Source organism: Vulpes vulpes, chromosome 14 (genome assembly GCF_048418805.1).
Source record: "Vulpes vulpes isolate BD-2025 chromosome 14, VulVul3, whole genome shotgun sequence".
NCBI lineage: Eukaryota > Metazoa > Chordata > Mammalia > Carnivora > Canidae > Vulpes > Vulpes vulpes.
This window is the reverse complement of record NC_132793.1, coordinates 34,853,475-34,879,416: the sequence shown is the minus strand read 5'-3', so window position 1 is coordinate 34,879,416 and position 25,942 is coordinate 34,853,475. Positions and strand designations below refer to the sequence as shown.

Genomic DNA, 25,942 nt, shown 5'->3' with positions numbered 1-25,942 from the left:
CTCATGCTTCAGGACATGAGGTACTCCCTTCCCCACCATCTCTACTTTAGGAGCTAGGCTTTTAGGCAGGGAATTCTAAGATTCCCTGAAGAAACTTTTCCTTTCCTAATCTGAAGAGAAGACAGAAAAGAAGGATGTTTTTAGATTTCAGGCTCAGTGACATCTAGAGTTTCCTAATACTATTATATTCTCTCGAAGTTTTTTATGCTATGGATCTCTTTAGATAATTACTCTTATATGTACAAAATAAAATACAAAAAAAACCCAATGAAAAACCATTTATATGAGCTATAGTTATTAAAATATGGAGAGTACATGATATTCTACTTTGTGTTTTAATTACTGCATTGAATTATGAGATAGGATGACAAGTTAATAACTGTAACTTCAAAGTACTGATATGCATAAAAATATTTTGTGAGATCTATAACAGTAACACTGTTAATATTAATGTAGATTGTTTTCTATGTTCACAGTCAAAAGAACCATGAAATTTCAGTTAGAGGCAGGTAAACATAAAGATGTAATTATTTCCCTATTTCTGGCCAGTGCAATTAGGCAAGAAAATGAAATAAAAGGTATCTATGGAAAGAAATAAGTAAAACTTCTTGTCACAGAGGACATGATCTTGTACATAGAATCTATTTAAGGAATCTACCCTAGGGAATCTACTAAAAAAATGATCAGGGGGCGCCTGGGTGGCTGTCAGTTGAAAGTCCAACTCTTGGTTTGGCTCAGGTCATGATCTCATGGGTCGTAAGACTGAACCTGCACTGGGCTCCATGCTCAGTGAGGAGTCGCTTGAATACTCTTTCCCTCTGCCCCTCAGCCCCTCATATGCTTTCTTTCTAAAATAAATGGAGAAATCTTTAAAAAAAAAAGATCAGAACTAGTAAATGAATTCAGCAAGGCTGCAGGACACAAAACCAATATACAAAAATCAATTTTATTTTTATATACCAGCAATGAAAAATCCAAAAGTGAAATTAAGAAGATTCCATTTATGATAGCACAAAAAAGAATAAAATACTTAGGAATAAATATAACAAAGTAAGTGCATATACTTTGAAAACTACAAAACACTGTTTAAAGATATTGAAGATCTAAGTAAATGGAAAGACATCTTGTGTTCATGGATCAGAAGACAATATGGTTAAGGTGGCACCAATTCACCAAATTGATATACTGATTCAATCCCTATCCAAATACCAACTGGCTTCTTTAGAAATTGACATGCTGGGATCCCTGGGTGGCGCAGCGGTTTGGCGCCTGCCTTTGGCCCAGGGCACGATCCTGGAGGCCCGGGATCGAATCCCATATCGGGCTCCCGGTGCATGGAGCCTGCTTCTCCCTCTGCCTGTGTCTCTGCCTGCCTCTCTCTCTCTCTCTCTCTCTCTCTCTCTCATAAATAAATAAATAAATAAATAAATAAATAAATAAATAAATAAATAAATATTAAAAAAAAAAAAGAAATTGACATGCTGATCCTAAAACTCAAGGACCAAGAATAGCCCAACCACCCTTAAGCAAGAAAAACAAAAGTTGAAAGTTTCGTAATTCTCAATTTCAAAACTTTCTACAAAGCAACAGTAATCAAGGCAGTACACTTGATTGGTGTAAGGATGCACATATAAATCAATGAGATAGAAATGGGAGTCTATAAATAAATTCATTTATCTTTGATCAGTTGGTTTTTGACAAGGATGCCAAGATTTTTCAATGGGAGAAAGAATATTCTTTTAAACAAATGTTGCTAGGACAACTGTAATGGCCACATGCAAAAGAATAAAATTAGCCCCTTCTCTCACCCATATACAAAAATTAACTCCAGATGAATCAAAGACTTAAATATAAGAACCAAAATGGTAAAATTCTTAGAAGAAAAAGTAAGGATAAATCTTCACGACTTGGCAATGGGTCTTAGACATAGCATCAAAAGCACAAGCAACATGAGAAAAAAGATAAATTTGGCCTTATCATAAAACTTGTGCACTTCAAAAGTCACTATCAAGACAGTGAATATACAAGCCACAGAATTGGGAGAAAGTATTTGCAAATCATAACTATCTGATAAGAGGTTTGTGTCTACAATATATCAAAAACAAATAACCCAGTTAAAAAATGGGCAGGTGATCTGAATACACATTTCTCCAAAAAAGAGAAACAAATGGCTGATAGGGACATGAAAAGATGTTTACTTAGAATCATTAGTTACCAGGGATAACTGATAACTAATTTTGATTTGATAAGCAAATCAAAATCACAATGAGATGTTACACACACATTAGGATGGCTATAGTAAAAAAGTCAAATAGTTAAGTGTCGACAAGGACATAGAAAAATTGGAACCCTCATACATTGTCGGTGGGAGTGTAAAATGACACAGCACATTATAAGATAGTCTGGAAGTTCCTCAAACAGCTAAACAGAGTTGCCAAATGACCCAGTAATTCCACTCTTAGTATATACCCAAGAAAAATGAAAACATGTCTACACAAAAACTTGTATGTGAATATTATAACAGCATTATTTATAACCAAAAGACAGAAACAATCCAAATGCCTATTGATAGATGAATGGATATATATAATATGTAGCATATCTATACAATGGGAACTTACTCAACAATAGAAGAAAATGAAGTACTGGTATCTGCTACAACATAAACCTTGAAGACATAATGCTAAGTGAAAGAAGACAGTCCCAAAAGACATATGCATGAATCCATTTCTATAAAATGTGCAGTATAGACAAATATAAAGAGAGAGAGTAGACAGCAGTTGCTTACATCTGGGAATAGAGATCAGGGGATCCTGGGAGGTAAGAGCACAAGGGTAGGAGTTTTCTTTTTGAGGTAAGGAAAATATTTTGAAATTGACCTAACTACACAAATGTCTGCCCCTTATGCCCTTTTGTTTTTTTTTTTTTTTTTGCCCTTTTGTTATAGTCACATAATTACACCTCACCCAGATTCCATAACCCCCCAGTTTGAACTTGTATCAGACAATTTGATCTCTCCAAGAAAAATTATTTTTGTTACAAAGAACTATAACCAAAGAGAAATTCCATACTAATATGAGCAGCAGGTAAGGGATGATAAAAGCACTTTCCCCAAAACTATAGGTTTAGTTTTAAGTGTAAAAGAATCAAAATTAGAGGGATCAAATCTTTCCCATTCTTTAAAAGCATAACTTTTACTGATTTTAACTCTAGATGATATCAAATTTATTATCTTTTAAAATCCAACCTAAAAGGATTCTGAGGTGTGATATTTCTCCTTAAGGAAAGATTCCAAGTCACATTTTTGTGGTTTTCACAAAGTTGTCATTTGTTGCTATCTTCTACGTTCCAACAAAAAAGTGTTAAAGAAAATAACGCCACCTTCGACTTAGAGATGTAATCATCAATGAAGAACCTCCAAGGGACAACAATGATTTTTAAATCAAGGATATAGAGAGTTTTCAGAATTGCTCAAATATTAAAGGTGATTTTGAACTTTCCCCTGTCTCCAAGAGAATGCAACCCTAAATGTTAGTTTAAAAGCTGTCTAACTGCACAAAAGAGATGGTTTCCTGTGTTTACAGAGTTTTTGATTTGGGCCTTTTTTTGTGGCTAGTGTTAGCCACTGGAAAACATGATGATAGAGCAAAAGTTGAAGCCCTAGGATGGTAAGGAGATGAGAAACTACAATATTACACATACTACTTCCAGGAGAGCCTATCAGCATCAGACATTAGCTCCAAGGGGAGATAACAGGTGATGGTTCTGGCTGTCACAGGACAGGGAACATTTGGAATGAGGGATTCTGCATCCTGAGAGCAACAGGGGCAGTAGTTTCCTGGAGACTCAGTACTCTCCATTCCCCAGAGCCATTTCTGAAGGCACCTTTCTCAACAAAAATACAAAATTGTGATACTGATGATTTCCTAGTGCCAAAAACATTCTTCCATGTTCCCTGCTTCCATATCTACTTAGAAAACTAATCTCTGAGAGAGTAAACTGATCCAAAATAAGAAATGCCAGGAGCAAAGGGTAAGAAAATGGAGTCTAATTCTCCAAAGCAGGCAACCTTTGGTGTAACGTATTCATTTTATGTACTTAAAAAATAAAAGAGAGCATGTAGAAGTTTGAAAGGGCCACGAGGTAAGCCCTGGCCTGGGGCTGACCCTAGCTAGCTTGTCTTCAAGGTGTGTCTGTTCTGGCCTGTGGTGGCCTGCAATGCAGCAGAGGCTGTCACTCACTAGTGGCTGTGTAGGTCCAGGGATCCCCAGGCACCAATGGGACCTGTGTCCCATAGGGCTCTCTGCTTGGTTTAATGCTCTTGCAGCCACCATCTTGAAATTCTTAATCTGTGAACAAGGAGGACTTCATTTTCATTTTGCATTGGGCCCCACAAACTATGTAGCTGGTTCTGCCAGGTGTTTTTTGGCACAGAAAATAAATTCATTCTAAGAATCCAAGTCTGTGTGGTGGGCATGGGCATAAGCCAAAGCCAATGACAAGTGAAGGGACCTAAGGATTTTCTGTGGCCTTGGAAAGCAAGGGAGGAAGAGAAGGGTCTTCAGCTAGATGGGTGGACAGGAGCCATAAGAATCAGAGGGTGGGGTCATAAGGAAGGACAACCTATTTCATCACACCCAACGTGGCATCAATTGTTCAATAATCCATTATCTTCTTTACCAACAAGAAAGCAAAATGCCTGACTATAAGATGTCATAGAATTCAAGACATGTTCCAATCTGAGAAAGTTTTTTTTTAATCTTTTATTTATTTTTTTTACGATTTATTCATTCATTAGAGAGAGAGAGAGAGAGAGAGAGAGAGGCAGAGACACAGGCCGAGGGAGAAGCAGGCTCCTCACAGGGAGCCGGATGTGGTACTTAATCCGGGATCCTGGGATCATGCTGTGAGCTGAAGGCAGATGCTCAACGACTGAGCCACCCAGGCATCCCTAATCTGAGAAAGTTCTACAAAAAGTGTGCATCCTTGAATCCTACTAGTTTGGTATTGACCAATCCCAATTTCCTCTGAAAGCCTGCAGACTTGAAAAATGAACTTGCTCTATTTTGTTTCATTAGAAATTATAGAAATGCCACATTTTTACACTTTTGCTCATTTTTAAAATGAGTCTATCATAAACTACTGCTCACTTTCCTACTAAAAAACACACTTACTGAGCCCAATGGCACAGCCTCCCAAGAGATCAGCCCAGAGAGCAGACAGGAAATTCCAGAAAGGTTCCCAATGTTTCATTAGTGTTGATGGATTCAGAGGGTGTCCATGTGCTTTGCACACTGATGTTCTCCATAAAGCAGCTACTGCTTGTCACCCTAAGCCTAAAAGGTACAGAATGCCTCTTTACAGAAGCCCAGTCTTCAGACACACCATCAAGGAGTTTTTAACAAGTCCCTGCAGATGAGTAGGAGAACCACAAGGGCAAGGTAGTGAAAGCCAGAGCTTCATGGATGCCCTCACTCCCCAGGAATGCATCCGGTGAGCCAGCCCTGTGACTACCAGCTATGACCACTCCATCACGGAAGAGCCGAGAAACAGACAACTGAGAAGATTTCTTCCCTCTTTCTTGTCAGTGATGACCTTTGCCTCTGGGTGGGCAAACGGGAAGCCTGAGGGAATGATGACACATGACTGAATGCTACGGTCAATGCATCTCCAAGTTGGGCTGCCAAACTCAACAATCCTATTTTTCTAGCCCCTCTGACAGGACTTAGGTTTTTGGTCACATCACTCAAACACTTCAGCACAGAGTTCAGGCTAGAGGAGCACTGCCCTTGTCTGTGAATGCATTCTGAAAATAAACAGTGGTGCATAAAAGGAGACACTGAGGGGTGCCTGGGTAGCTCAGTGGTTGAGCATCTGCCTTTGGCTCAGGGCATGATCCCAAAGAATCCTTCCTGGGATCGAGTCACGCATCAGGATCTCCAAGAGGAGCCTGCTTCTCCCTCTGCCTATGTCTCTGCCTCTCTCTCTCTGTATCCATCACGAATAAATAAAATCTAAAAAAAAAGAGAGACACTGATCATGTGAACCGGGGTGAAACAGAAAATCCTGCAAAGAAATGGAGCATACAGGTACAACTCCTGTTAGGACCTCTCTATCTGGAGACTGTTCCTCTCCCTGTGAAAGTATGGGCCATCGGACAGCTGAGGCAAAAAAGGGAAAACTTTAGTGTCATGGGGCCACAAGGAAGGTTCCTAGGAGGGAGCCCCGCCAGGGCTGATGTATCTGGTATGAACCATGAGGGCCCTAGCTGCCTCCCTGAACTCTGTAAAGGCCCAATTTGGACAAAGCATTTAATGATTCTTGCCTGGCTTCTGTGTGTGATCCACCATGAGGTCCTAAGCTTTTCTTAAACCTCCCTGTGCACAGAAATTTGCAGTTTATGAAGTACCTTCAGATACACTCCTTTTTGTCCTTCCTGGGCTGCCACCACAAACCCAATGTGATGAATTTTGTGGTCTTCATTTCATGGAGCACAAGATGGTGGCCCAGAATCTACCACAGATGCCAGGCAACTAGAGCTAGGGTGGAGGAGCTAGGGTTCAAAGCTGGGCTTTAGCCTGGAGCTTTTAGCCCCACACCACCACCACCCCGTGCAGCCTCAGCTTGCCCCTGGGGGCCCATCCATCAATCTCCTGGTTAGGAACGTCATGCATTAAACAACAACAGAGCTTTAAAAAAATTCTACAATGTGTATATTGTGGTTTCCTTCTGAATTGCATCATTTTTATTTCTTTCTGTAACTGACATTTAACGTATTGGTTTAAGGTATATGATTTTAATTTCTTTCAAAGCACACAGGAGAGGAAAATATGTACGTGCCAGCTATGCATGTGGTGGTTTACTCATGGGTGTAGACGAACTGGCAGAGAACCATCTGGCAGGCAGGAAGAGGTGTGGGTATGCACTCTGAACCCACGGCTGCTGAAAAATGTTATCTTGATTGGCTGGTTTTAGTGATAAAAATGAGGTATTCAACTAGAGAGGCCAAGAATTTCCCGACAGTAGTATTATGGATGGGATGGCTCTCCATTGGATTAATTTAGGGGCATGGGAACAGATGCAGGGATGAAAAACATGGCTACACAGTTTTTTCCTCTATAGAATTTAACTTCACAGTTTCATTTAACCTTTCAGTGTTCTACACTATGAAATTAGGGAATTAACATTTCCTATTTCACTCCTTGGTTCACAGATTTTAAAGAATGACAGTTAAGTAAACTAGAACAATATTCAGAGCATTATTTCTTGATAACTGCTATTTACAAGACATGCAAAAGAATCAAGACAGGACAAAGTTTTCTTCCTAGGTGTATTAAATTCAAATCGACACCCACAACTTCATTATATGTTAAATCAACTTCCTTCCTCTATTTCTTAGGCAAAATAACATATATTTAATATCTATGTTTCCAGTTAATGTCCAAATGAGCAGGAATCATCTATCATACCTATACAAACTTCCACTCTTAAATTTAAAGCCAGAGAATTAAACTTTAGAGTGTGTATTATAAACTGCTTAACTTGTGGCTGATTTTTTAAAAAAAATCTGCTTAGTAAACTGGGCAGATGAAGAATGTATACTTGCAAATATAATCTATCTAGGGATTTCAATTATTTCTATCCCATCCCTCAAACTCAGCTTAAATTGAGCAGCCCCTAATTAAAAATGACACAGTTTCAATATAGCTGTAGTATGGAGTTCAGGAACAAGACGACAACAGTTTAAATCACATTACTCACCCACATGATCCATTATACTCAAATTTTCCCTGATTCAATTGCATCGCTAAATCTGTCAAGAGACAAAAATAATTTAGCATCTCATCTTCCTGGACAAAGAAAACCATGATGGGTGATTTTAAACAATGGAAATCAGATACTGATCCGAGGCCAAAAGGTCCTTTTTAACATTACAAGGTACTTCTGGGTCTGTTGAGAGCACACAACTTTCTTCCCTGTTGAAATCATGTTGTGTTTAAGTTAAACATAAAATATATTTTCATAGAGATGCTTAGAATTGCTTTAAAAATTGGATTCAATATATGGGTCAAATGATTGTTCAATTAGTGTTGAGTATAGATGTTCAACTGGGAAGAATGCACCTTATGATCACAGATTAAGGTAGGCTAGGGATATCCAGTAGGGTCATAGGAGTACAAACTTGATTAAAAACACTAAATAAAATAAAATTAGTAGCTTGCTCCTACTTTTAGACTTAGGGAGAATTCTTCTAGTGGAGACTACACTGGCAGGGCATGCTTATGATTTTTCTCTAGCAAGTGGACACAATCTTCTCTTTTCTCATTTACAAAAAAAAAAAAAAAGAAAGAAAAAGCTGATGGATTTTTTTCTTTCTTCAACATGTTGTGATTGATCCTAACATTACAGAAAAAAACATAAGCTGACCTAGTGAATGAACTGGTTTAGAATCATTTAACCCATATAATGGACTCACTGACAACTGCAAATACAAATACAAGTTGAACCCTCTCTCTCTCTCTCTCTCTCTCTTTTTAAAGTAAAATTAGCAATACTCTTGTATTTGGTCTCTGATAGAAACACTATGGGATTGTGCCGGTACCTGGTCATAGTTTAGTATAGCAAGGACTAATGGAGATGCTGTGTAGACAATTGACTCCAGCTTCTGGTCCCTGAGAAGGTGCCACCAAGGGGAGGGAAGCACAGTCAAGACCACATTCATGGCAAAGGGATGGAAGTCAAAAGACCTTTTAATCAGTCCAAATAATAGGGAACAAGGTGGAGAGAAACTCTCAAAACAGGGTGGATGGACTAGAGAAGAAAAATGTTCCCAAATCAGGAAAGATAGGAGGTATGCCCTCATATAGCAAAGGACTGAACAATAAAAGGTTTTTGTTTTGCTTTGTTTTACCATTTTTAAGGACCAGGCTATGGAATTAACCACAGCACATGAATACTTCTTACCTCTTTTAGGTAAACAACTAGAAACCTAGTAATTTTTTAAAAATCTCTAATCTTAAAGTTGTAATCCTAAGCTCTTAACAGACTTTAAAAGCTTAAAAAATTGTTTATGCATTTAAAAAATTTACTTCTCTCCTTCCAGGGAAGGGAAAAATATAATATATTGGAAACTTGCCTTTGAATACACTTTGGAGGACAGTTACAGATTAGTGGCTCTACGAATATATAAATCCTTACACACTGTCTTAGTGGAGTCTGCTCTAGCATATTCTGTACCTTTATGGTGACATGCCACTGCATTATTGATATCTGCTGAATGTTAACAGTGGGAAGGGTACTTTCTAAAGGAGAAATGAGTCATAGTTACTGTACAGAGATACTCAAATTTTTCTCATTTAATTTGGTCTCTGGAAATGAAGATAAGTATGCTCCAAAGAAGAAGAAAAATTAGAAATATTGTGGAAAAGGGGACAATGTTTGGCAAATTAGCTGTGGTATTTATGAAAGGAAATTCAATTTAAATCAAAATATTTTGTCTTCTACCCTTTTTATGGCTCTATTTTTGGTGTTTCATATCTCACCATTACATAAATCCAACATCACATTGTTTTGCCATATGTCTGCTTCCTTTAAAAAATGCCCACAGCCAACTGATGGCAACTGTTTGGCACCACCCTGTCAAAGTGTTCTCTTGGAATTTGAGGTCACTGGACATCAGTTCGTACCTGGGGTTTGATAGTTCAGCGAAACCATCTGGCAGCCAGCATTCCAGAAAATTTGAGGCATGTAATTACTGGAATCAACCCGGCCTCCCTTGGGGTAAATGCGACTCATTTGCCGTTTGTTATAACTGTGTAACTTATTAAGGAGAACAGAAAAAAAAGAGTATTCCAGAAGCAATAAATAAACATAAAGTAGACCAATAATGACACACAGATAACATAAATAAATTTCACATTTTTAAGTGATGCTTGGGAGAAAAACCACAGTTCACTGTGTAGACTATAAAAACAATTCACATTTGTGCAGATTTTCAGTTGCTGTGGTCTTTCACACATACTATTTTATTAGCACTACAACCACAACGATCTATCAGCCATTTATCTGTTTTAGAGACTTCTGCCAACCCCAACATGCACCTGCCATTCATTCCATTTACTACATAAGGATACTTCACAAATTCAATTGCATGTGTCTTCAAGTAGCCTAGACCAACGGACTCATTAAAAGAAGACATGTTATAATGAATATTGCGCTCTGTAAAGAAAAATAAAGATGCACTCAGAAATGCTCCCATCCAACCTCGAGGAAAGACAAGCAATAAACATAATCACATCCTGAATCACAAGGTTTTGGAGGCAGATGTTTCATTATCTTATCAGTATCTCCTACTTTCATTAACATCTTGTGGATAGGACAGCTGACTTAAATAGTGATGGATTAAATTTGGAGTCATTAAACAAATTATGTGTAATGTCTCACACAGCCACCCCTGAAATATGTACACTTGATGACGATGGTGGCTTCTCCAGCCCAAAAATGATTATGAAAGTTTAAAAATACTGCAGTACAGTTTTGGAGGGCTGTTTTTGATGAAAAGATGTCTTATGAAAATACACTGAATGCAAGAAGCAATATCAAGCTCTCCTAGTGCTACGAAATCCACAGTATCTCAGAGCCACCTTGTGGATGATGAAGGGAATGACAAGGGAATGTCACTGCATGCCAAGGACACGAGACTACACGTATGGTCTGTGACACTAAAAAAGGCTGAGGGAGAGCTGCCCCAATGCCAAGAAAAATGGTGAGAAGTCAGATTACAGCTCATCAGCATAATAAAAGCAGACTAAAAAGGCAATAGAATTTAACCTTTGGTGTTACCTTCAGCCACATGGAAACCTTGAAACTTTACAGGCTGTGCATAGTTGATCATTGTAGACAAATATGGATGGATATTAGTGGTAGCACCTACATACTTATATGATGCCATCCATGCCTGCTCATCTTCTACAGTAACCAGGCCCTACAAGCACAATGAAAGGAATATGCACGTTGAGGACCTCGGTGGGACAGATAGATACATGCTACAGACATCCTCACTAAAGATGATTTTTGCATACAAATAGAAAGATAAAGACCTTTTCTTTCTCAAATGTGCTACAAGATAATTTTAGAAGTTCATCTCTGGGGTGTGTGCCTAGCTCAGTCAGTAGAGCATGTGACTCTTGATCTCAGAGGGTCATTACTTGAGCCCCACATCAGGCATGGAGTCTACATAAAGGAAAAAAGAAGTTCATGTCTATCATAGCCCCTAATAATAGAAAAGGAGATAATAATAAAATATAAGGCTAGTCTTACATTTTTTTAAAAGATTTCCAGAGGATTTTAAAACAGTCAAAAAAGTAAATGGAAGTTCGCAGCAATCTATGAAATATATATAGCAGGTATTATCATTTATAATTTCACAAATTGTGGCATAAGGTGGAAAAACAGCTTCCATGTGTATCAGAATCCCCTGGAGGGCTTGGTCAAACATAAATTCCTGTACTTCATCATCAGCATTTCCGGTGAAGTGAGTCTGAGGTGAGGCCCAAGTATTTCCATTTCCATTAGCTCCTAAGTGCTAATGATGTGGCTGGTCTGGGGACCACACTTTGCTTAATACAGGTCTAGAATTTAAGCCACATATGTAAGTAGTTTATGGTACATTTTTAAAAAGCTTATTCTGAAACCAATCTGCTAACCCCCTACATAGGATATGTCAAAATTGCATTATTTTACAAAAAGGAAAATAGAAAACAAATTATTTTGGTTTATTTCTTGGTAAATCAGAACAAAATAAACAACAAAAATAATACTTCCAAAAACAATCAACATTTTGCTGAGAGCTTTGAAAACCCGATGAAGACTTACTTCATCGGAAAACTCTGAGGATGAGGTCCAGGAATTTATGCTTTAACAAGCCTTCCAGGGGATTCTGATTCACATGGAAGTTGTTTTTCCATTTTATGGCATGACTTCCTGCATAGACTGATATAGGCGGATGAACTGCTTAGTCCATATTGAATCAATTTGTTAGTTAAAAAAATGGTCAGACTGTCTTATCTGATGACTTAACAATCTGAGCATTCTAAATCATCAAGCTGACTCCACCAATAAAAAAGAAACCTGAGATAAACAATCAGATAATAAAATTTATTTTTATTTTTAATCATTCCTTTATATGTCCCGTCCACCCAAATAAGGGCAGAGGCCATGTTTGAGTCCTTTCTCGGGTGTTAGTAACACCAGGACCACATATAGGGCATTACACGCTGAATTCCGGGATGCACCACTTCATTACTGCCAGTAACCAGGTGGAGTAAGGATTAGAGTTCCACCCACTGACTGGGGCCTTGAGGATTAAAACAATGTAGTCACAGTTACTTAGTTAATACATAGCAGGGACTAAACATCAACGTCTGCTTTGTTGACCTCAATACTTTATGAAATTCTAGAAGAGAAGTTCATGAACATCATGGGAGGGATTGAGATCAGACTTACCATTACTATTCCAAACTTACTATTTAGACAGTAAGAATATAGGGTCTCACTCCAAATAAGATAGGGCCCCACAGACAGCCAGACATAATGTTCTGAAGCTCTGAAGTATGGGAATCAAATTACAAGGCAAATTTCTGTGATTGCCACCAGTCTTGCTATTGTAATAAACCGTTCACATTTACTCAATAAAACAAACCACTGTGGTATCATGAAGAATGTCCAAGAGGACAAAAGAAACTAAAAATGTAACTTTACTTATAATAAAGTCGATATCTATTAACATCAAATAAAAGTCCTAGAATGTATGCAGTGCAAAATTAACCAATGATCCTATAAAATGCAAGTGTAGGGCAGTCCCGGTGGCTTAGCGGTTTAGCGCCACCTTCGGCCCAGGGCATGATCCTGGAGACTGGGGATTGAGTCCCACATCGGGCTCCCTGCATGGAGCCTGCTTCTCCCTCTGCCTGTCTGTCTGTCCGTCTGTCTCTCTCTCTGTGTCTCTAATAAATAAATAAAATCTTTAATAAAATAAAATAAAATAAAATAAAATAAAATAAAATAAAATAAATGCCAGTGTAGTCAGAAACAAGATCATCTTTCTAGTATGCTAGAACATCTGATGACCTAGTAGGTCACTTTTAATTTCAAATTCAATGTGTTGATGATTATGTGCTCCTATAGGAATGAAATCTCTAATGCCAACTAAGTGCCTGACTGCACTAAACACTTGTTTTGAGGAAAATCATCCTATTCACCTGCCCTAGTTTTGTGATTTTTATCAGGAATTAATCATTTCATCACTGTGAATAATTCTTTCTTTTGAAGACTGTCATAGTTAGATGCATTAAGCATCTAAATATTATAAACAGTAACCTTGACATTCCATGGCATGAGGCAGGGAGTGGGAGATAGAGTTGACCATATTTAGTACAAACTGTTCAGTATTAGAGGGCCACATACAGTATTTTGTAATAAAAAAATTGCACAAGGAAATTATTTTCTTACCTTTTTGTTGATTTCATGTTCAAGGTCATCCGACGCCTAAATTAGAGAAAGATAATTATTTGTTTACTTCTCTAAAGGGCAAAATTCCAAATTTACTAGTCATACATATGTAAATATTTAAATAAACATATGTAAGCTTATTATTCTATTTATTTGTGAAGCTGGAAAACTATTGATGACATAAAGCCATCGGCAAAATAAGTACTGGAAAGATACAACAGCCTGTTTTACATACTAGAAAAACAAATCTTAATAGTATTTCCCTCCTTTGTTTGTAGTATTTGTCTATTTAGAGGTTTCCTTATATTAGCTAAATTATTTAGTCATGGAGTTTAGGAAATAATTTGATGTGGCAATTTCTCCTGATATGTAAAGGGCGGCAAGTACGAATGGTTAATTCAACACTTGTGTGGGTACTGATAAAGGCTTTATGTGGTTAAAGTACCATCAAGGTAGGCACTGAGTCTTAGTAGGCATCTAAGAATCTCAAAGTAGTGGCAATACTCCCTATCAGAAGAGGGAGGGTGTAATCAAAATGTTCCTTTGGCTTTTTTGCTCTTTAAACACTTTCCCATTTTCCTACTACCAAATAAGCACCTACCTGCATTTTCACCCACCATCTTCAATGATTAAATAACCCTGCTCCCATCAAAGACCACACCTTCATATCACCATGATACCATCTACCCTCACCTTCTCAGGGAACTCAAAGGCAGTTATATTCCTTCTCTCTCTTGCAAGACTAATCTCTCTCTTTCTATGGCACCATTTCCAAGAGTTTGCAAACACACTCCAGATTCATTCGTTCTGCAAATAACACTCCCTTGACTCCTCAGGTTGCTGTTAGCCACCAGCCTGTACCTCACTTCCCTTTACAGCAAAACTTCTCAAAAAATATAGTCTCTACTTATTCACATCTGCTTCAGTGGCGTCCACCACATCATTGAAACTTCTCTTTTCAGTAGTGAAAGGGACCATAAAGAAAGGAGGGGAAACTGAATAGGGAAAAATTAGAGAGGAAGACAAACCATGAAAGACTCCTAATTCTGGGAAACAAATGGGTGCAGAAGGGGAGGTAGGTGGGGGGATGGGTAACTGGGTAATGGGCAGTAAGGAGGGCACGTAATGTGATGAGCACTAGGTGTTATACACTATGTTGGCAAACAAACATTATATGTTCTCATTCATTTGGGGAATATAAATAATAGTGAAAGGGAATAGAAGGGAAGGGAGAAGAAATGGGTAGGAAATATCAGAAAGGGAGACAGAACATGAAGACTCCTAACTCTGGGAAACGAACTAGGGGTGGTGGAAGGGGAGGTGGGTGGGGGGTGGGGGTGAATGGGTGACGGGCACCGAGGGGGGCACTTGACGGGATGAGCACTGGGTGTTATTCTGTATGTTGGCAAATTGAACACCAATAAAAAGTAAATTTATTATTAAATTAATTAATTAATTTAAAAAAAAAAAACCTTCTCTTTTCAAGGTCACCAATGACTCCATATTAAATAGATACTTTGAGTCTTCGTAATGAATTAATCAACAGTAGTCAAAAACCAACTACTTTACCAGGGGCTAGGAGGTGGAAGAAATGAGGAGATGTCGGTCAAAGGGGACAAAATTCTAGTTACAAGAGTAGTTTGTTCTGCGGATCTAACAAACAGCATGGTGGCTATAGTTAACAACATTTTCTTGTATATATATATTTTTAAAGATTTTGTTTATTTACTCATGAGAGACACAGAGAGAGGGAGGCAGAGACACAGGCAGAGGGAGAAGCAGGCTCCATGCAGGGAGCCCGACGTGGGACTCGATACCGGGTCTCCAGGATCACACCCTGGGCTAAAGGCAGGCGCTAAACCGTTGAGCCGCCCAGGCTGTCCTTTCTTGTATATTTGAAAGTTACTAAGAGAACAGATCTTAAATGTTCTTACCACACACACACACAATAATGTGAAGCGATAGATATGTTCACTAACCTTATTGTGACAATCATTTCAAAGTGCATACAGGTATCAACTCATCACATGTACACTTTTAACTTACACAATGTTATGTGTCAATTATATTTCAATTAATCTGGAGGGGAAGAAAACCTCCTCTCTCTTCTCTTCTTACCTTTCTCTGTTCTCTTGGCTTTCTTGATCTCATTGATTTCCCTCCTACTTCTCAGGCCATACCTTACTTTTCTTCTCTGGCTTATCTTCTCTGCCTCTTCCCATGGATCATCTCATTTATTTCCATGGCTTCAAATCCTATCTCCTGAACTCTCAGTTCTCCCTCCAGCCACACCTCTTCACTAGTTCTAGATATAGGAGTTGACAATGCTAAGAACAATGGTGAAGATGAAAATGATAATATAGCGGCAATAATGAATGCCTTCATGGGAATGACTGCGTGCTACGCACCACGGGAAGCTCTTTACATGCCCTAAACCCATCAACTTTTCACAACAGGCCAATGAAATAGGTGTTATCATCTTCATTTTGCAGCTGAGAAAATCCAGGAGCTGGGAACTTTGGTAACTTACCTGAGGTAACACAGGCAGGAAATGGAACACAGCACCGGGGTCAATGCTACAGGCACCTAGGTGGCACTGCCCCTGGAGTGTCTCACAGACCTCCAAGATCTCGCCCCACTTGAAACACTGAGTTCTTTCTCTTTAAGTCTTCCCCAGTGTCCACCCTGCTCCTCAGACTCAGAGAGTCATCTTGCTTCCTCTCTCCCCCTCATTGCCCACATTCAGTCCATCAGCAAGTTTTTTGTTTTTCCTCAGTAGACCTTGTATCCACTCAGTCCTGTCTCTACTGTCTGGTTTAAGCCTTAGGGGTCTGGCTGAGTGCAACAGCCTGGTCTACCTCCTCTTCCTGTGTCCACTCTTTCTCCCTTCTAACTAGTCTCCATACAGTAACTGTAGTGGTTTCTGAAGAACTCCTATCAGGCTGCACTGCCCTCTTTAAACATTTTCAGTGGCTTCAGATTCTATTTAAATTACCATTTGAGTTTCTCATAGTAGCTCCCGAATCTTGCCTCATCTAGTTCCTACTGGCTTGTATGATCTCATCTTGTTCCCCTCTGCCCCTCACTGGATCCACTCTATTTAGTGTCTCAATTGTCTTATCAGAAAAATGGGGCCCTTCCTCTACTTCTGTGCAAGGCTGGTTCCTCTTTACCTTTGTGGTTCTGGTTTCCCTATTCCCTCAACCTTGCTACTCTCTATTTTAGCACTCATTTTTAGTTTCATGATAGTACTTATCACAAATTGTAATTACATAATCAGTGGTTTGTTGTCTGTTTCCTATTCCCTTCTGATAAACTCCCATCGGAGAAGGACAAACATTATATGGTCTCATTCATTTGGGGAATATAAATAATAGTGAAAGGGAATAGAAGGGAAGGGAGAAGAAATGGGTAGGAAATAACAGAAAGGAAGACAGTACATGAAGACTCCTAACTCTGGGAAACGAACTAGGGGTGGTGGAAGGGGAGGAAGGCGGGGGGTGGGGGTGAATGGGTGACGGGCACTGAGGGGGGCACTTGACGGGATGAGCACTGGGTGTTATTCTGTATGTTGGCAAATTGAACACCAATAAAAAATAAATTTATTATTAAAAAAAATAAACTCCCATCAGACTATAAGCTCCATGAGAGCAGAAACCAATCGTGTTTTGACCTTTCTGGGTTGTTATGGCCTAGACTATGCCTAGCCCCTAGCAGGTATATAACAATTATTTTTCATGGATGAATAGTCAGATGGATGGAAATACTTTCATGTTTATTCTACATTAGGAGGGAGAGGAGATATCTAACTTGTAGGACTGGTTTTCTAATGAGGGGCTTGCTTGGGATGCTCAGGTAGGCCATTTTGCTAATGACTTCAACATGTTAACCTTTGTCACCAGGCTGTTGTTGTTGTCTCCCTGTTCATCAATTATAATGCAATAAATGATATTACTTAAAGGATACTAAATAGGTGGTGGTCAATACTGGGCATGGCTAATGAGCAACTCAATGTCCTAACAATATCGTACATATCTTGCATTAAGATATTGATCCTGGTCACCCAATGTAGAAGGGCAATTATAGGCTACTTTATTTTCTTGTGGATGTCACATTTTAAAAATTTCACAACTAATAGCTGCTACCTCTTCTTGACAGTCATGAAAAAGAGGGGCACCAAGCCTCTGACCTTCTTGACACTATTTGCAACAGCCTCCTTGTGACCCAAGTCATCAGCAGAAAGTTCATTTCCAAATTTGTATTCAGGGTGAGCTTCCTCCTCTTGGTCAGCTGTGTGAAAGACAAAAGGAAAACCCATGAAACTAAATTACTGCCAGTCAGTCAGATCTTCTTCATAACCTTGGGTGGAGTGTAAACTCTTCCAAAGAAGTTACATGAAAAGTGGGAATATTTAAATATGCAAATTTATTCAAATAAAACTCTCACTAAACTCTTACCTATTCAAGGCCAAGGAGCACATCTCATTAGCTGTTATTTCTCTCACGTCCAGCATGATATTTGCCATGGGCATGCATGATGCTTACTGCATTTTTCTTAAGTGAATGATTATTTCCATCCCATTACACTAACTGTAAAAATTAAAGTCTCAAGCACTCAGGAATATCTATGACTTACAAAGGGTGTTCTGATCTTCCCTGGGACTTAGGGAAAACCAAGGAAGATATAAGAAAAGGAAAATACACTTGATAATTTCTAAAAACAGACTGTTTATTTGAATATTATGGATATAGTGACTTGCAGCTGGGTGTGTTGTGACATAAAAGAGAAAGAACTTGGAAGGACTGTACTACACCTGTAAACCTCCTGTCAAAGCTGGCTTAGGTTTAACAGACTAGAATCATTCCTTGGGCTTATGCTAACTGGGAGGCTGGAAGTGGGTGCTAAATAAAGCTGATGCCCCAGGAGCATGGCCTAAGCTGAGAAATGAGGCAGAGAAGCACTCAGTCCACCAGTCCAGAAAGTGACAAGAACTCTGTCCTCCCAAGGCTGTCAGTGGAAAAAGAATCATCCACAGAAAAATGAACCACATGCTGGTGTGAGATCTAGATTCCCACGATCCTCATTCTGAAAAAGCTCCCAGGTTAGGGATTTTTCCCCCAAGCTTTCCAGCATTAGGAGAAACCCACAGGGCTCAGGACAAGGCCAGCACTGTAACCACACAGAGCATGAGGGACTCCTCCTGGAAAAATAGTGAAATAATTTCTGAGTATAGACTCCCAAGAGTAGGAAGAAGACCCATAAGAATTGGAGATTTTTTTTTTAAGATTTTATTTATTCATGAGAGACACACACAGAGAGGCCGAGACATAGGCAGAAGGAAAAGCAGGTTCCTCTCAGGGAGCCTGATGTAGGACTCGATCCCAGGAACCTGGGATCACGTCCTGAGCCAAAGGCAGACACTCAATCACTGAACCACCTAGGCGTCCCTGGAGATTTTTTTTTAAGCTTGTTTAAAATGTGCAAAGAACTCAAGAACAAGAATCAATGAAAAGCTATTTCATCAGTTCTCAGATGCATTTTTTTTCACATATTAAAATTTCTGGTATTGTAACACGTTTTTCAATCAATGGTATTTTACAGCGAATAGGAAGCAGCATCTTTCTTTCTTAGTCTTCCAACTGATGGTATCTTAGATTTGGAACTTCTTAAGGGATTGCTTTTTTGCAAAGTGTTATTCCAGATGTGGAAAAAACTGAGGCAAGACTGACAGACACCCTCCCATTTTGGAACTGGTATTCTGATGAGTGGATGAGTGGAGGCAGAGGATTACAAAGAGAAAAGAGCAGGTCATATCGGCCTTTGGCAGGAAAAAAAAAAGATTTATGGAGCTGGAATAAGTCTTTTAAAAAATCTAGAGATAAGGAGACAGATTCAGAGATATGATTTACAAATCTGAGGTCACAGAGTAAGTATGGACCTAGATTTCTCTAGATTCTTAGCATGACACCGAGATTCCATGACTACTGGATTTCTATGACCCACAGTGTATAACCAAGATTTTGAAACTTCCTACTATTACTATCAGATTTTCATTTCATATATCTCTTAGTCTAACCTGGCCAGCCAGGTATAAACTACTTGAAGTCAAGGAATGTGTCCCAAACAAATCATAAAGACTTGATATTTTAAAAAGTATGAGGAGAGGCACCTGGCTGGCTCAGTCTGTTAAGCATCCGACTCTTTGTTTAGGCTCAGGTCATGATCTTGGGGCCCTAAGATCAAGCCCCACATTGGGCTTCACACTCAGCCAGAAGTCTGCTTGTCCCTCTCCCTCTGCTCTTCCCTCCCTGCCCCCTCTCTTGAAATAATAAATTTTAAAAAGAAAAAGAGTTGTATGAATGAATGTTACCATCTCTTGATTGTGCAAGGATGCACAGACATAACCACAACCACATGCAGTTTTGGCATTCCCTATGTTTGTCACACAGTCCTGGAAGCCATGTGTCCTTCTGAAGAGAAATCCTGCCTAATGAATGGGCACACACTTTCATTGACTAAGGGCCTTTGCTATTTCCTACAGCCTCCAGGCAGGGCTACCCTTTTGAGCTATGCTTGGTTTCCTCTTGCCTGCTGTGTTGGAGTATTTAAATTAGAGACTCTAGCCATTCATGTACATAGGATCATACTGTGACACTAGGGTAATTACAGCCAACTGGTTGATCAGAATTAAGCCAGGCATCACTGAGGGAACCTAAGCATCATGTATAACTGGTGTAGCAGAAACCTGTATACCCTTAAAGAGAAATTCAAGTGGATGATTTTGCCCTCGCAGCTAATTTTCTATATGTATGCTATCCCACATGATTATTTCTGTTCACACTGAATAACATGGGAGCCACCAAAGCCAAATATTTTGTAGGAATACTGAACATAAAAGGTGGGAAAGTACCCTGAAGGAATGATAAATGGAATCATACTGACCCTCATTTTTCATTACTGTGTGTTCAGGAAATTTCACACTTTTGACCTCCATCAGTCACATTTTTTCCTCTAAAATTTTTTTTAAACAATTTTGCATATTAGTGTTCTCTTCATATTCCTGTATATTAGAAGGGCAGGACTGTAAGGTACAAAAGGTCTTGAACCTGAAGTCAGGCAATTCTGGGATTGAATCTTAGTACCACTGCTCACTAGCTGTAGGGTCATGTGACTGCATTACCTCCCTAAGCTTCAGCTTCCTTATCCAAAGACTGCATGTAATGGTACCTATTTAATTGGGTAGAACAAAGATTAGATAAGGCAGTGATGTAAACTGCTACATTCACAGCTGGTACAACAACGGTGGTTGACATTCATATTATTTTTATTTTCCTTGTTAATTTATTCCATTATTCTTCAGTTTGTTTTACTGGATTGTAGGATCTAGTAATGTCTTAAAGGTTCCTGACTACCATCTATAAAACATAACTGGAGTTAAGGAACTGATTTTACATAACATTCATCTTTTCAAATTTTTAGAACTATTTTCTTGACTTTTTCAAATAACATTCCTTTCAATATTTTACTTCTTTTTTTAAAGATTTTATTTATTCATGAGAGACACAGAGAGAGAGAGAGACAGAGACAGAGACAGAGACACAGGCAGAGGGAGAAGCAGGCTCCATGCAGGGAGACCGATGTGGGACTCGATCCCGGGACTCTAGGATCATGCCCTGGGCCAAAGGCAGGCGCCAAACCACTGAGCCACCCAGGTGTCCCCTCAATATTTTACTCTTAAATCATGTTTAGGTTTATTATTTGCAAAAAAATATTAAATAAATGTAATAGGCATCAGGTTTGATAGCATTTTCCAAAGACAGTTGCAAGAATATCCATTCTAGAATGTGATCTTGCCACTTAACCACCCCCTCGAAACTGGGCGGGCCTTAATTTTGCTTTGATGAACAAAATATATATGCAATGATAATAGGCCAGTTCTGGGCATAGTTTTCTTTTTTTTTTTTTTTCGTGGAAAATATCTATTTAATTTCACATGAAATATAAATAATATACATTTGAAATAGTTTAGCAGCTTCCACTTTTTGACTCTTGGAACACTGGCTCTCAGGGTGCTCCATCTAGAAACTTGGCCACCATGCTATGAAAAGCCCAAACCACATGGAAAGAACACATGGGGTGCTCTGGTCTTCAGACGTTGCTTGAGTTCCCCAAAACAACTGCCAGCCACAGGAGTGGGCCATCTTGGACAACCAGCCCAACCAAACCTTCGGATGACTCTAGCTCCAGATGTCATCTGCCTACAAATGCCTAAGAAACTTAAGGGAGAAGCACTAGCGTGAGCACAGATGCCCCCCAGAACTATGAGAGAAAGTAATAAAGTGTTATTTTAAGTCTTTAGATTTGGGGGGTTGTTGTTACAAAGCAATAGATAATTTTAATAGTCATCAATTAAATAATTCCAGATATCTTTGCCCTCCTAGACACTCACTGCCATATATGACATATGAAAATGCATCATTATGTCTGTTTTCCTGGGAGTAGAGTTGAACCCCTGGTTTGGACATGCAACACACACCATCACTGTGAAGTCTGTTCCATAGTAAGATATCTTTATTAAGCCATCCTTATTATTGAGCTTAGTTAATTCTCACAGCTTTCAGGTTTTCACTTATAGTATCAATCTTTCCTAAAATCTACTCATATATTTCAGATGTTCATAAAATAAGCGAAGAGTGTTTCTGTAAGTATTTCAAAATTATTTGGCCCCAAACCACTACATAAATCCAAGGCACTGCCCAACCAATAGGCACACAATGTAAGGCCAAGTCATTGTGCTAATCAATTTTCATACCACATAATGGAAAAATAATTTTCTAAAAACACTGCAAACCTTTCAAATGACTCATTTAAAACCAAACATATAGCTGTGGCTATATGGCTCAAATAAAATAGAAGCTAGTAGTAAATACTCAAATATTATAAGCAAGGCTGCCTTTTCTAAAATTATCTACTTATATTGGTAATTCTGGTGAGCTGGTTATTTGAAAGAATTTGAAAATTTAATACTGGGTCCCTACTCAAGTTACTTTCCTTGTAACTTGCCTTACTACTATTATAATTAAAACACTGAAGTTTATGTTTCTGTTTATAGGAAGAGATTGCAAAATGCTATTTTTATTCCAATCCCTTGCCTTTTATAGCAAGGATTCTCTGGCTCTGAATTTTTGCTGAGCAGCTGAATGCACAACAGGAAGGGAGATGACTAAGCCACAAAAATCTAGTGCCCAGGTAAACTGGAAGGAACATTTGAAAAAATACCAAAAAATACCCAAAGATTAAACGTCTGGTGCATGGATACACACTTGACTATTAAGAATTAAACCATCACATTATATAAAAGGATCCATGAAGATAAATTCATGTTTTTCTTATTTTAGAAAGTATTTTTGTGGGGTGCCTGGCTGGTTCAGTTGGAAGAGCATGTGACTCTTGATCTCGGGCTCATGAGTTCAAGCCCCATGGTGGGTATAAAGAGTACTTAAATCAACTTTGTTTTAAAAAGTAGTTTTTGTGACATGTAAATTAAAAGAAAACCAACTCACCACTTTCTATTTCTTCTTCATTATCATCCTCTAGGATGCTAACTGGGGCAGCAGATTCTCCAGCTTCCATCATGCTTTTCAAAGCCTCGAGCTGTTCTGTTATTCAAAACAAACAGGAAATATCAGTGAGGGTGACAAAACATGAGAGACACCTAACTCTGGGAAATGAACAAGGGGTGGTGGAAGGGGGGGTTGGCGGGGGGTTGGGGTGACTGGGTGATGGGCACTGAGGGGGGGCACTTGGCAGGATGAGCACTGGGTGTTATGCTATATGTTGGCAAATTGAACTCCAATAAAAAAATTTAAAAAAAAACAGGAAGGAGATGGTGACAGATGCTAGATCACCTGCAAAGCCTGAGTCCTCAGATCACCACTGAGAAGGGAATGTATCGCCTAGGTTCCTACTGGCTACATTCCTCACCCAGCTACTGTCTCACCTGGACCTGCTGGCCAGACTTCTTACATGATGCGCAACCACCACACTGTCTACACTTGATGAAGAACTACGGGCGAGCATGGGTGAAATGCCCAAAAGTTCTGGTCCTAAGCCTGAGATGAAGGCTCAGTTACTGAGGAGAATATAAGGCTTGGTGACAAAGGCCCATGGTTTGGAGAATAATGATGTTAAAATGACAGAAAAGGGACATGCACACAGGAGATGTGACAAAACTTCAGGAAAAATATCTGCAACTTATAGACTTGAGACTATTATCCTCCTGTATAAAAAGTTCTTGTAAGTCAGCAAGACAGATGAAATAATTTTGAAAATGGGAAAACATATAGAAGCACATTATAAATAATGATACGTAAAGAAACTAGTTACCAAAAACATAAATATCAAAAAAACTAAAGTCTCATTTTCCTTCCACCAGTCAGGCACACATTCATACAAGATGGCCAAGAGCCAGCAGTAAGAATATAACTAGCATTCTCATACATTTTGGTGAGAGTGTAAATTGGTATGATTTTTCTGAAAGACAATATAACAAGATGTATCACAATATAAACTGTGTATGTGCTTTGGCCAACCAACTCCAATTGCACCAACTAGGAGAAGCTGTGTAAATGTACAAAATGAACAATGACACATGTTTATTGTTGTTTTTACAGTAATGAAAACCCATCAATTTGGGACTGGTTAAACGGTAGCATATCTCACATAAATTCTGCATAGTGTTTTGTACATTATCAGTAAAGTTAGTATATAGTAACTTTAGTAGGAGTGTAAATACACTCCATTGGTTGAATTAAAGGTAATAAAAATCAGTATATTTTACATGATCCCAGTTTTATAAAAATGTGTTATGTTTAAACATGTATCTATAGTACTTGTATCTCTGTGTAAAATTCAGTGCTGTTTTATTATTTTCTTTTATTTTTCTTTGTTTTCATCTTACCATGGTATTATTGTTTTTGTAATAAAGGATAATTTCTATAATTTAAAATCTAGAATACCTAGGTTTTGTAAAAACACAATGCAATCATACCAATATTGAATGCTACCAATTCACTGAATTAAGAGACTGGCTGAAAGAAAATATTTTCAAAGACCATCTCCAAGGAGAATATAGGGGAGATAGCTATATAAAATCATTTCTCTCTTTCCACACATAGACACATTCACATATTCACCCAGGACCCCTAGTTATGTATATCTCACAGAGGCAAACTGCAAAGGGAAAGCCATTAAGAGGACTTTAGAGCATGTCAAATGATAAGACGCTAGTTCCTTCTATCTTGATAAATTCTAAAATTCCTCTTCCACTTTCTTCTCATCTTGCCTTGGGATCATTCCAAATCCTGCATCCTTATGAATATATGAATATGCTTTCTCAATGCAGGAACCTACACTTAAATGTCAATGTGGCCCCTTAGCTCTGAAAAGTATACACAATACTTCTATGTTCCCTTTGTCTCCCAAATCAGTGGTTTTAAAATAGATTTCACTCTAGACTGCTTAATTGTCCACACACACAATGAGTGTATGCTTCATCACTGGTGTGTGTCTTTGACTTACTTTTTTCAACCTCAGGTTTCAGCCGTTTATTTTTGATGAGTATTTTTCTTTTGAGGTCATTGGGGGATGGTAAGGGCCTGCCTGGTTCAAGCTAGAGATAAACAGAAAAGGCTGAATTAATGATGTGCTTGTCCAGTTTCATTCCCAGCCCAGGGTGAGCGAGGAGGCCTGTTACACAGCCCAGCATCCACTAGGTGGCAGTCCGCAGTTTTATGTTGTCATTCCCCGACCCCAATCAGCCTACTCCATGCAACTTCACCTTAGACTGTAAACTTGACACCCACAGTCTCCCAGGGACAAGCAGAGGCACTCCACTTTCCCCAGCGGGAGCTGGGTCTGATGTGGGGTGCTGCTGCTGGGGGAAGGGGCTCCTGCTCAACTTCAGGTCTTGCTCTGCTTATGTATCAGGTAAAGTACAAGAGATCATCATGATAGCTGGGGTCAGAACTGCTTTCCCAGGCAGGAGGCCAGTGCTCCTCTGATCCTCCCATGCGTCGGGCTGTATTAGGAAGCCTGTTTGCTCAGCAGGCTGATATAACCCCCATGCTTGGGATTATGGTTTTGTAGTTTCAGTAAGAGAATCAAGAAGGTGAGTGGTCAATTACTGAAACCTGATCCCTACTGTGGTTTTGTCTGCTTGGATTTATGTCTGCAAAGGCAGCGTCCTTTCTTCTATCACCTCCGACTCATACAACTGTGCTGTATCTGGTCACCCATTCCCCACGCCTTCAAGTACACACCTACCCACCCTTCCACTCATCCATTTCTTCCATGCACCCATTCACTTTTTCAAAAGTAAACTTTATACCACTTATTACATGGAAGGCACCATGCATTCCTAGGTCTGTGTTGC

General features: G+C 39.0%; 1 protein-coding gene across 11 annotated transcripts in view; it reads right to left on the bottom strand.

Annotated features, from left to right (window-relative positions):
* PLCB4 (phospholipase C beta 4) overlaps window positions 1–25,942 on the bottom strand; it is a 414,226-nt gene that overhangs the window by 55,093 nt on the left and 333,191 nt on the right. For all 11 annotated transcript variants that reach the window (XM_072736376.1, XM_072736375.1, XM_072736379.1 and 8 more), the window contains 8 exons: window positions 25,090–25,180; window positions 23,073–23,168; window positions 17,699–17,799; window positions 13,510–13,545; window positions 10,843–10,984; window positions 10,134–10,218; window positions 9,687–9,811; window positions 7,762–7,813 (listed from right to left, as the gene is read on the bottom strand). In XM_072736376.1, coding sequence (XP_072592477.1) covers window positions 7,762–7,813; window positions 9,687–9,811; window positions 10,134–10,218; window positions 10,843–10,984; window positions 13,510–13,545; window positions 17,699–17,799; window positions 23,073–23,168; window positions 25,090–25,180 — 728 coding nt within the window. The remainder of the gene's footprint in view (window positions 1–7,761; window positions 7,814–9,686; window positions 9,812–10,133; window positions 10,219–10,842; window positions 10,985–13,509; window positions 13,546–17,698; window positions 17,800–23,072; window positions 23,169–25,089; window positions 25,181–25,942) is intronic.